This window comes from Saccoglossus kowalevskii, chromosome 15 (assembly GCF_978046115.1).
Source record: "Saccoglossus kowalevskii chromosome 15, keSacKowa6.1, whole genome shotgun sequence".
Classification (NCBI taxonomy): Eukaryota; Metazoa; Hemichordata; class Enteropneusta; family Harrimaniidae; genus Saccoglossus; species Saccoglossus kowalevskii.
In genome coordinates, this window is record NC_140655.1 from 10,547,241 (window position 1) to 10,559,590 (window position 12,350).

The 12,350-nt window shown below is 34.9% G+C and overlaps 2 protein-coding genes across 2 annotated transcripts; one reads left to right on the forward strand and one right to left on the reverse strand.

Annotated features, from left to right (window-relative positions):
• Positions 1 to 311: 311 nt before the first annotated feature.
• Positions 312 to 4,186, reverse strand: LOC100376331 (translocon-associated protein subunit gamma-like). Its single transcript, XM_002737959.4, has 5 exons — positions 3,990 to 4,186; positions 2,468 to 2,594; positions 1,768 to 1,866; positions 1,189 to 1,320; positions 312 to 513 (listed from the first exon to the last, which is right to left on the reverse strand). Exons 1-5 carry the CDS (start codon positions 4,117 to 4,119, stop codon positions 447 to 449), a joined length of 555 nt encoding a protein of 184 aa, XP_002738005.1. The 5' UTR covers positions 4,120 to 4,186; the 3' UTR covers positions 312 to 446.
• Positions 4,187 to 4,507: 321 nt separating this feature from the next.
• LOC102801948 (N-acetyltransferase 8-like) lies at positions 4,508 to 6,422 on the forward strand. Its single transcript, XM_006820402.3, has 2 exons — positions 4,508 to 4,633; positions 5,610 to 6,422. Exon 2 carries the CDS (start codon positions 5,618 to 5,620, stop codon positions 6,284 to 6,286), a length of 669 nt encoding a protein of 222 aa, XP_006820465.1. The 5' UTR covers positions 4,508 to 4,633; positions 5,610 to 5,617; the 3' UTR covers positions 6,287 to 6,422.
• The last annotated feature ends 5,928 nt before the right edge of the window (positions 6,423 to 12,350 follow it).

A 12,350-nucleotide genomic window follows, 5' to 3' on the forward strand; every position in this document is an offset into this window, starting at 1 on the left:
ACAGAATAGATTACACATCACAACTAATGAGAAAAAGTCAGGTATTATCGAAATGAAACCACCTCTCACTAAGAATTTCATAGTGTTGCTCAGACCTCATTTTAACTTCACACAAGCTCTGTCGCATACGACTTATTTACCACTTCCGTGTCACTGAGAATGTTCTAGAACCGTACTGTTATATAACACAATGGTTGCTTTGCTGGCCTTGTTAATTTTATGTTATTCCAATAATATGCCATGTCAGTGTTTTTGAGTATAGTGGGGAAATAATGGGTTAGATACAAAACAATGGAAACATACAACAAAAATTAATATCAAGCCTTTATTCTGTTACATAGAATGACAGACTGAATAAAAAAAATCTGAATTTCATTCATTATTTAACTTTATTTCAAACCATATCAGTATCTGTTGTGCACTCGTCTCGACGCGTTTCAGGTCATCTACTTTGTACCAGTTGAGAACAACGCCAATAAACCTCCAGCCATGGCAACTGATAATACATAATTACTAGAAATAATATGTTAAGAAAAAGAGAATAAACTGTGAAATGTGAAGTATGTATCACCAAATACAACAGAGCATTACTGTACATTACAGTGCTGTACAAAGCTCAGCTACTCGCCTCAAATTTATCACTACCAATTTTGTATAAATGGTAAACAACTTAAATGGTGCATTCTAATCACAAATAATGATTGGGGTTCAAAGTAATCAAACTTTGAGAAAGCAGTGTGTGTCTGTCAGTTTAATAGTTGAATGCTTTCAGGAAGCCATATTGGATTTATCGAAAATTCCTTAACTATAAACTTGGCCATTCTGAAGAAAAGTCTCTTCATGTTTGGGGTAAGTGAAATCACTTTTCAAACATAATTATCAACTATTCAATGGTCAACTCGCAATATTAAAAAACAAACAAATCAGTTGCAGATTATGATTTAAAGAAATAAGTTTGCGCATTTTGATAAACGAGTAAATTTTAGAAATATAACTGTAGCGCTTGCACACAATCGTCTAATGAATACCAGAAACCTTTTTATAATAGTGACATTTTCACGACCACAATATTATGGCATTTAGTCTCCTGCAAAATTATAGCAGTTCCAAATATAGTGATGTGTACTGACAATCTCAAATGACTGCAGCAAGCATGCTAACACAAATACTATGCTTATAAAAGGATACAAAGTTGGGTTGAACGACTTGAGGAAGAAGAATGACGCCAGGATGATGAGGAATAGATACAAAGCATTATTATAAAATATAGAGAAGGTGGTGGCTTCATAATCAGCAACTTCATTCTTCTGCCATAGTATTCTAATGATAAATAAAGTATTAATACAAAGAGTGTGAGTGTGTAGTTTTAAACCAAGAACTTAGAGATCTAGTGTTTGGATCTCCCCATCATTCCAATCGAGCCTATTCAGAAGTCAGGAGCCCTCACAGTTTCCTGTGGGAAAGGTCTTTCAGGTGAACTGAGAGACTTTTAGGTAAAGCCATGTTTTTTTTCCCCCCATAGAAAACCACTTCTTTCTTACAGAGTGATTTTTTTGACTGAATCAGCTTTACAAGTAAATTTTACCAAAAAATATTATGATAACAGACCTTGCCATTTGAAAATGGCTGGAAAGTGAAAAATAGTTTTTCTAAAAGCACCAAGATAAATTATGGGAGTGATTCAATGTGGAGAGACAATTTGGCACATGTGAAATGAAAAAACAAGAAAAACAAATTGTCAAAGTCAATAAATAAAGCAAAATATACCTCTCATCTTTTTCTTTGCGAGACATCTTTTTATTATCAGCATCAGTAAGTTTCTTAAGTACTTCTCTAGAAACTGCGTCTTCTCTTTTCAGAGCAATTCTTTGACAAAAAAAAAAGCGATTAATGAATGTATTCAGACACATATCCAGTGAAACTGAATGGATCAGTGCAGTGACAATTAGTCAGTATTGTCAGAGTGAGCGTTATTTACATTCATTGTCAGCTATGCACTCTGCCATGGATACTGCAATAGCATAACAGGGTAGACATTCAGGACAGAATACCGACACTGAATGTACATGTGGACACCAGCAATAACTAAACTTTGATTCTCTGTACACAACAATTTTAGCTATTTACATCAAATTCAAAGTGTAATTGAGATTTTTACAGACAAATCAAGGTTTTAGCAGTAACTCATTTGAGTTTCGCTCATCTGTTTGAACAAAAACAGTGCACATATAGTAGGAATCCACGGCGATGTTGGAGTGGGCTGCCTGTGATCTTGATAACGCCCGCTTTGAGAACATCAATTCACAGTTAGCAGTAAATACACTACCTTTTCTTTTAAAAGTCAAGTCCTACAGGCTTTCCTGTCTGGATTTCCCCAGCTTGAACATTTGTAAATAATGAACATAGATTTCCAAATAATAGACACATGCAGTGAAACAAAGATTCAGCAAAGTGACTTTCAACTTACTTGTGCTTAAGAACAAATTTGACATTTTTGTAGGCAAATGCGACTAGCCATGTGCTGATAATTGTCATCAAACCAAACAGAATACCAGTCTGGAAAAGGTCCATTTGATGGATTCGCCAGAATACCCCTGCAGAAAAAAAATGCATAAAAATTATAAATGAGCTCATTTCTAGAATAATCATGATTTTCAAATGATATTGATGCAAGCGAATAGAAATCGTTTGGTCTGCACTCCTCAAGGGTTATAGAAAACCAATGAGTTTAGCCATACTTTCATTCATCAACTTGATACATACATTATTCTGCCCCCTCTCCCAAGTAAGTTAACAATAGACCCCTATTTTAATGCAACTGCTGGAAAGAACATCGTAAAATATTCATTTCATGATTTCCTACCCGGTCCTACAAAATAATAATTGCATGGACTAAAACAATTGGGCTGCATATGCTGAGTAGAAAAAACTATAGAAAAGCACACTAAACTGTTAATTATATAGAACAATAAACAGTTACGTTTGTAATTTCTTTAATAGACATTTATTTGAGATGCGTCAATGGCTGTATTTTTTTAGTTCTGCAGATGAGGGTACCGTTCAGCACCTGTTACGTCACTTGTTTTGTGTGGAATTTATTTTTGCCGACTGTTGATGACTAGAATGTAAAATATAGGAGAAAAAGTTTTTTCGATGGATTTTATCTTCATATTCATCCCTTCAACGAAAATAACCAAAACTTATTCCAAGTGGAAAAAAACATTTTTCATTACATGTTGTACAAGACCAATGGGGAAACAAACACAATTAAATGACTATGGCAATTTACAAACAACTTGTTTTAGACTTGAGAACTTATATTATGTGGAATATTGAAATAGGAAAAACTACAAACAATCCCCCTCAAAAAATTGTAATAAAAAATAATGCAACACTATTCCCCTTGCAGCTGGGCGATTTCCATGCCTATTCCCTCTTTTTTTCTCTCTTTCAAGGGAGAAATTAGGGCTAGTGTTGGAGGTAGACTAGAGGCATGTTTAAATGTTTGCCTTATTTCAGCATGTTTCGAGTTTTTAAACAATGTTAAATTGGTACTTTAACTTATTTACGAGGGGTGAATAGTGAAAATGTATCTCCTATGTTGCGATATTTGTAAAAATAAACGTACTATTCCATAAAATAAATTGAAGAAATATTTACGATCCAACACAGATACAAATGTGTTATAGATAAAAGTGATAAAACAATAACTACAACAGCACATGCAACATGCGAGACTGGTATATTGGTATAACGCCGGTAATTTTGGATAGAAGTAGTACATTCGCTTATAAATGATAAATATTTCATTGTAGAACATATGAATACACACAGTGTAAGCAAAAACCAGGATTGTTGACGAATTAATTTGCGATCAGCTGTTTAGAGGGCAGTATGGTAAGCCTCAACATTATTTTTTTTTATTGTGAAAACCGAAAACACCGTGTGGAAACATCATCGAAAAAAACACGAAATAAATAAATACTTACAGATTGGAATTGCTGAAACGATGAAGGCATTGCCGTAGAACAGCGCCGATGATTTAGTGCTAACATTTCTACTGAAATCCTGCAGCAAGAGCTCTTCTTCCTTCGTCAATTTCTTGCTGCCACCTGCCATCTCGACTGTTGTTTGCAAAAAGGAAGCACGACACGTCGACACAGCCCGAACTCTTCCGAGATGACCCGAATATATAGGCGAGCTAGGGAGTTTATTATTAGCATAAGAAAACTACGCGGGTTTTATGACATTTTCGGTTTGTATGAAGTGCAAACCTCTAAATTTCAAATTTAATTACTACTCATGACTTTATTTGATTATATACACATAGAGTATATGTAACAAAGCCGTTAAATATACATTTTAATATTCTATTAAAATCTAAAAACCTAGGGGAACCCATCACAGTGTGACCTCTAAAAAGAGGCCATCGATCGATCGTAAGAGGGCGGTTTTCTTGTCGTCCGTTCTCTGTATCTCTTTATCTGTTCCAAAATAATTCATCCCCGGGAAATCATACCACAATTTCTTGCGATTGAAATAGGTGGCTGGATATATCATATGGTGACTTGATGTACTCTAAATAATAACAAAGTTAGCGACTATGTCATCATATTTAGACTCGTCATTCTAGGTAGGTACCTTGTTTCTGTATTTTACATGTAATTTCACTGAGAATATTAAATTATGCAAGCTACGATTTTTCATATCAGCCGACTAAATAACTAACTAACGTGACATTCCTCAGGGAATTATTCATTGATTAAATCAGCACTGACAATCAAGATGATATTATATACTTTGGTCGTTATTGTTTGGCATCCAGACACCATCATGGTTTCTTTTGCTTGAGATTAAGACTCAATTTATCTCAAATAAATTTCTAATTTGATGAAAAAATTACAAAGATGGGTGTCATTTGATTTTGTTATTTATTTATTTTAAATTCTCAGATCTGCCAATGAAACAATGCCGTCTATTGTAATTTTACATGTTCACATGAATACATATTTCAACGATATCCCCCCCCCCCCTCCAAACAAAATTAAACCCATTAATGTGTTTACAGTAAATCATCTTGCAAACTGAGAACCGACTTCTCAGAGTAGAGTAAACCAAGTGAGTATTGGTCACCAAATCCGAGAGGAAAATAACACACTGGAGAGGAGCACTTGTAACTAGGATGTTTATTACTCCACTGCTAAGCCTGGAGTCCAAGTAGTCAATATGTTCCAAACAATGTATCAATGTAGTTATGCAAATGACTCTAAACTTACGCCATAGCCTTAAATCATCATGCACCTCAAGCTACATTTTTAAGCGGGGGAGTCGTCACCTGCGCATGCGTCAGATGGCCATAGCGTGTCATTGTTTACAAAACAAGCGTCTACCCATGAGCCTTTGCGTTTTTAGCATGTATTGTTATCGTCCCTTGGGATTCAATTCCCCCGCATACATAGGTGACAACCCTCCCACTTTAACAAATTCCTATGCAAACGTTCATGTTCACAAATAGGGTAGATACGGTGTGCACCATTCATATTTTAGAATGTTAATATCAAAGTCTGAGTTGACAATTTTCACTGATTGTATTCTGTTTCTTTACAAAGGGTATAAAATGGCGTCCGTTGATGATGTTGGTGTTGTCGTTCGTCCTTGTCAGAAAAAAGACACGCTTGAAGCAAAGAAGGTCTTCCGTGAAGGATGCGTCAGTAATTCACAGGACATTTTCAGAATATTTCTCCACCGCAGTTCCTCTCGTCTCTACATCAGTGTAATGGCGTTCCTGGCATGGCTAGTGTTCAGATCCTATATCGTAGCCGGCTCCGCCATTATTATTTTGATACTAATCTTATATGCAGTATCTTATATTAAGTCTGTAGCATACGCTAAAAGTCGCTTAATGGCAGATCTTCAGGATATAACAAAAAATTACATTGATAACCGTAGAGCTACCTTCTTTGTGGCTGACGATGGTGGTGACATCGTAGGTACTATTTCCCTCAGTGAAATGCGATCTGATCCACTGGCATTGGAATTACAGACCCTCAGTGTATCCAGGCTCTATCGGAGAATGGGAATTGGGAAAACATTAATTGAATCTGCCATACAGTTCGGAAAAAAGAGACGTTACACAAGGATACTAGCACACGTAGGTGAATACCAGTTGGGAGCTCAAGCAGCCTTGGCAAAGTCAGGTTTTTATCTGAAATCTAAGAAATTAGTTACTTTTTTTGCATTCTTTCAACTTTATCAAAAAATTTATATCTATGATTTTAAAAAATAGTATATTTCATTTGATTTCATTCTGAGGATAACCTGAAGCATATTGTAGCGCTAGTTATGAAGTGAAATAGCGTATAGTCCTTAGTACTGTTATTCAGATATAAAGAGATTCTACAGGGCTTGATATTAACCTTTAACCCCTCTATGTGATTGTTGCCTATATAGTTACTATAGTCTGTTTAAGCAAGTGAGTTACTATTCAGTTGTCTGAATGGTAATTTTACCTGACCCAGGCTACAGACCTAGTACATTTAGTGTCAAGCCAAGTTCCGATAGTACAAATTTAGTTCCCAGTATTAGCCAAGTTCTTGCCTAAAATTAAAGTAGTTTTTAGATATAGGTGACAAACATTAATAATAAGTGATCAAATGGTTGAAGTTCAAACTTGTGGATTATTTCTGACACATTTTCTCATTTGATGTTATAAATTAGGTAATTAGTATGTAGATAAGCTTTTAATCTTTTATACAAGTAGCTATTATCTATTGTACATTGTTTAGGACTCAATCTTACTGTAGTGTATTAGATTAGTTGTATTTTATTGGTCAATACTTGTTTAAAGTTTTATAGGGTAATGTATGCAACTCAGATATCCATGTATAGGAATATCTAGAGTAGATGTGGTCTATTATTGTCTATTAATGAATAATAGATTAGTGAATCAGTCTGGAGGGTTGTGGGTGGGCAGTCTGCAGATGATAATCTACTGAAGTTGTATGAGAACAGCCAATCAGTGATGACACAGAATTAGTGTGGATGCGTGAATAAAAAGAACGAATAATCGCCTGTTTTGATGTCTAGAGATTGTTATCAATTTGAAATACCTTGGGCCACCTCATTCTCAAAAGGAGGCAATAGTATTTACTGAGAGGGGTGCATTCTCAAGTCGTTACATTATGCTAAGTTTTTGTATTTTTTCTCGCTTTGCGCTATTTCAAATGCAATAAATTCTAAAGTACAATTACAACAATTATTATGGAAAATTCATATACCGATTATGCCCTTCTCTAAAAGTATCTTGGCCTCCTATTGAAAATGGGATGGCCTAATCTGATAACATCTCCAGACGCCAGTTTGAATCAGCACAGGCGATTAATTAGCAAGTTTGCTGATGATGTTGCTAATTAGGTGTTCTTTTCATTTACGCGTCCACAGTATGTATTGTCTATTTACGTAGCAATTCACCAGCTCATTCTTGAGTGCACTGGGAAATGCACTCCGAATGGATGGATTCCAGGCAAGGTGATATGCAATATATTAAGGATTCATATGGGAAGACATGTAACTTGAATATCCATGTATCCATGATATTCTTATCATCTCATTTTGCAAGAGTTCCATGGGCACATTACTGGAATTTGTTCATGACATTACAATTCACAGTCAGCACAACGAATTGTTTGATTGTATCCTGGTAAACAGATATTAGCAAGAATATCTTTGTATTTAAAAAGATGAAATACACTTTGTGAATAAGCAAGGGCAAAACCAGTTCTTTCTCAGACTTGCTCATATGCATTAAGAATTCTAGAAATGTACAATTGGTAATTATGGGATCATCTCAGATTTCATGCAAATTCAAATCTGAAGATGTAGATGTATAAAACTTTTTTTTTTTTTTTATTTATTTATGCGCACTGAAAATATTGTTCACCTTTATGTTACAGGAGATGTATTTTTTTTATGGATTGTGCAAGTTTAAATATTTTTTACTATTTATTGTCATTTCTTTTATATAATTTTGCGTATTAAAATTATACACTTTCGAAGTATATATAAAATGATTGCATTACACAGCCATAGTGAGTTGCATCATTTTTCAGTTATACACTTTAAATGATGTAATATTCTCAGCGGTTTCTCTCCATAACGTGGAAGCTATAAAGTAATTGCAGAGAATCACAAGAACTGCTTCACAATCTGATATGAATACCTGTCATTCTACTTCAGATGACACAGCGCCCTCTATCATCTATAGTCAAAGTGTTATTTGTGCCGAGACAAAGCAATGTAAAAGCACAGTCCCTGATAGAGGGACTGTGGTAAAAGTCACTTGGGACTTGTGTATGTTTTTATAAATTGGGTGAAGAAATAGAAATGTATCGACATTTATGGATGAGCAAAGCATCTTCATGCAGAATTTGTATATCTTTTTAGACTAGTGTCGTCTATAATCGTCAAGTATACACGGCTGTGAAATCTCTGTACAGACACACCTGAACATGCAAACAACGGTCAATCTATAAGCCTTCAGTCCTACGTCTAAATGGAGGTGAAATGTACCCCTCTCTCCACCAATAGGAAGACTCATAGATTATGAATTGAATGAAAATTATCATCCAAATCAAATGAAGAACACAGGCAATTGCATAATACATGGGATATTTATTTTGTAGTGAACTACATATAAAAATACATTAATTTAGAATATAAAATTACAGAAAAAAAAAATTTGATAGAAAAGTGTCCAGTTCAATTAGAAGCTGATGAAAATAAAATCCAGTTGACTAATTGGTCATGTTTAGGCTCCACAATAACAAATACTACGCTATCAATGGGAAAAACCTGTCAAACCCAAATAAAAACAGTGTAAATCAAATATAACCAGTAAATTCTCCAGACTATATAAAAGACGTATACATGTATTAACCAAACACCTCGGTCAACCCACAATTTTTTCTGTACCTTTGATTTTCAGATTAGAAATGTCTCATTGTCCTGTTGTTCAGTTTAGACAAGTTTTAAATAAACCAACATTGTCAACACAAAGTTTACACATCATTTTCAATATGATCAAAAATATTGCTCAAGATCTCAAAAGTACTAGTAATGTCAAATTCTATCTGATTGGTCTAAAATCAACAGGTTATAGTGGGAAAAAATGATAGCGAAATGGGTCAACATGTTCTATTACTTCGGAGTAATACTAGTACCAGGTGAGTATATAAAAAAAATTACAACCTCCCATAGCTCTGCTTTAGGATGCACAAGAAAATATTATGGGATGCAGGTTGACCTGTGATCAGGGTATTATGGGATGCAGGTTGACCTGTGATCAAAGTGTTATTGGAGGCAGGTTGACCTGTGATCAAAGTATTATGGGATGCAGGTTGACCTGTGATCAAAGTATTATTGGAGGCAGGTTGACCTGTGATCAAAGTATTATGGGATGCAGGTTGACCTGTGATCAAAGTATTATGGGATGCAGGTTGACCTGTGATCAAAGTATTATGGGATGCAGGTTGACTTGTTATCAAAGTATTATTGGATGTAGGTTGACCTGTGATCAAAGTATTATTGGAGGCAGGTTGACCTGTGATCAAAGTATTATGGGATGTATGTTGACTTGTTATCAAAGTATTATGGGATGCAGGTTGACCTGTGATCAAAGTATTATGGGATGCAGGTTGACCTGTGATCAAAGTATTATGGGATGCAGGTTGACTTGTTATCAAAGTATTATGGGATGCAGGTTGACTTGTTATCAAAGTATTATGGGATGCAGGTTGACCTGTGATCAAAGTATTATTGGATGCAGGTTGACCTGTGATCAAAGTATTATGGGATGCAGGTTGACCTGTGATCAAAGTATTATGGGATGCAGGTTGACCTGTGATCAAAGTATTATGGGATGCAGGTTGACCTGTGATCAAAGTATTATGGGATGCAGGTTGACCTGTGATCAAAGTATTATGGGATGCAGGTTGACTTGTTATCAAAGTATTATGGGATGCAGGTTGACTTGTTATCAAAGTATTATGGGATGCAGGTTGACTTGTTATCAAAGTATTATTGGAGGCAGGTTGACCTGTGATCAAAGTATTATGGGATGTATGTTGACTTGTTATCAAAGTATTATTGGAGGCAGGTTGACCTGTGATCAAAGTATTATGGGATGTATGTTGACCTGTGATCAAAGTATTATGGGATGCAGGTTGACTTGTTATCAAAGTATTATGGGATGCAGGTTGACTTGTTATCAAAGTATTATGGGATGCAGGTTGACTTGTTATCAAAGTATTATGGGATGCAGGTTGACCTGTTATCAAAGTATGATGGGATGCAGGTTGACCTGTGATCAAAGTATTATTGGATGCAGGTTGACCTGTGATCAAAGTATTATGGGATGCAGGTTGACCTGTGATCAAAGTATTATTGGAGGCAGGTTGACCTGTGATCAAAGTATTATTGGATGCAGGTTGACCTGTGATCAAAGTATTATGGGATGCAGAATGACCTGTGATCAAAGTATTATGGGATGTAGGTTGACATGTGATCAAAGTATTGTCACAATCTCCTTCATGTTCCTAAATAAATTACACAAGATTAACTATGTATTGAAAACAAAATAAAGGATGACTATTAATCTAAACTTTACATTATTTTTGACATAATGACCATGCATTTTTATTGCATCATTATGAACTACAACGATTACTGGGCTAGTCTCAGCACATTTTGTCATCAACAACGAGACAAAAATTACAGTCGGGTTAAACATTTATCACATGCATGTTTACATGTTGTGAATGTCCAAAGAATGTAAAAATAAGTTGCATCATGCAAGTCATCTTTATTGTATTATGTAAATATTCTATTGTCTTCTGTGAGTTTTAAAGTATTTGATTGTCTTATTATAAACATTCTACTGTATTTTGTGAACATTCTACTGTCTTTTGTGAACATTCTATTGTCTTGTGTGAACATTCTATTGTCTTTGCACAAAGGTTTTATTTAACATAATAATAAAGGATATGATTACCTATTATGGGCATTTACAAAGTGCAAAAAGGCATTTACCTAACATTAGGAAGACAATGGCAGACACCCTTACATGGGGCGGTAATATTTTAATAAGCCGATGGCCGCCAAGATGCCATTAAAAGGGACAGATACACAAGATTTGTTTCTGTTACTCCATTTGGTTATATAGATCCATTAAACAGTGGACATGATGACAAGAGAATAAAACAATATTTGTGATGTGAAAATAAGTCTCAACTACCTCGCTCTCAACAGGCATTTGTGTGTAAAATCACAGACATACTGTTAGATGACTAATTTTCACTGGGTTTAAATGTCACTGATTTACCATTTCAGGCATATTCAGTGGGTTTTAAATTTACGATTTTATCATTTAGATAATGTGTTCTATGCTTAATTTTACATATTCACTGGGTTTTAATTTAGCACATTTTCCAGTCAGCAAAATTAAAACCCAGTGAATAATGAACCCTTTTACAGTATATTAGTTACTATTAGCATCAATGTTACCATTATCAAAACTGTTGTATAACCCAACATGCATGTGATGAATACCTATAAAACATATATACACAATGTTATTACAATTTACATTAAAAAAAACTAACTAAATATATACAATGGCAGTGAAATAAGACAATCTCTTGAAAAGTAAACAATTTGGCAGTGATAAACATGTGGTTAAAGTTAACTGTACCGGGTAATATGAGGATTAGACTGGCTGAATTACCAGTGTGAGCAAATATGGCAGTTGCATGGTCAGTGGAAAATCTATAAAAACTTTGGCAGTGTAAAGTTCTGATTTGATGCAGGATCACTTCATCATTCAAGTCTTGTACGCGATGTAAAATAATATAAACCGATTTCACAAGACTAATTGGTGCAAATCAGTTTAACAGATATATTGAAGACATAATGGATTACACATTGTAATTATGTAAATTAATATTTGTCTGAGTAAACCGATTCACAAAGTGTAGGTATGTACTGACCATGTAAGAAGATATCTCACCTCGGGGATTGACAGTACATCTGCTGGGGGTGGTGGGTTTAGAAATTTCAGACTGATTTTTCATTTACAGAAAAAAGTTAAGAGAGGGTTTTGTACAGATGCTGTGTCTTAATTCATGCAGTTATCATTTCTCAGCAATTTTGTCTCCCAATTATAACCCTCCCACCCCGCAGAAAAATGTGTCTGTCCCTTACAGTAATACTGAGGTAGCTTGTAAGCTGTGTTGTAAATCAGATGACCTCAAGCCATCCACAGATCACATGACCTCTTTACTGATAATGTACATATG

What these genes read in the sequence shown, in the direction of transcription:
- LOC100376331 (XM_002737959.4), bottom strand. Translation starts at nt 4,119, where the DNA reads ATGGCAGGTGGCAGCAAGAAATTGACGAAGGAAGAAGAGCTCTTGCTG. An exon ending in CGTTTCAGCAATTCCAATCT is followed by an intron (nt 2,595 to 3,989) that starts GTAAGTATTTAT and finishes TTTTTTCTGCAG; the next exon opens with GGGTATTCTGGCGAATCCAT. An exon ending in AAGTCGTTCAACCCAACTTT is followed by an intron (nt 514 to 1,188) that starts GTATCCTTTTAT and finishes TATTATTTCTAG; the next exon opens with TAATTATGTATTATCAGTTG.
- LOC102801948 (XM_006820402.3), top strand. Translation starts at nt 5,618, where the DNA reads ATGGCGTCCGTTGATGATGTTGGTGTTGTCGTTCGTCCTTGTCAGAAA.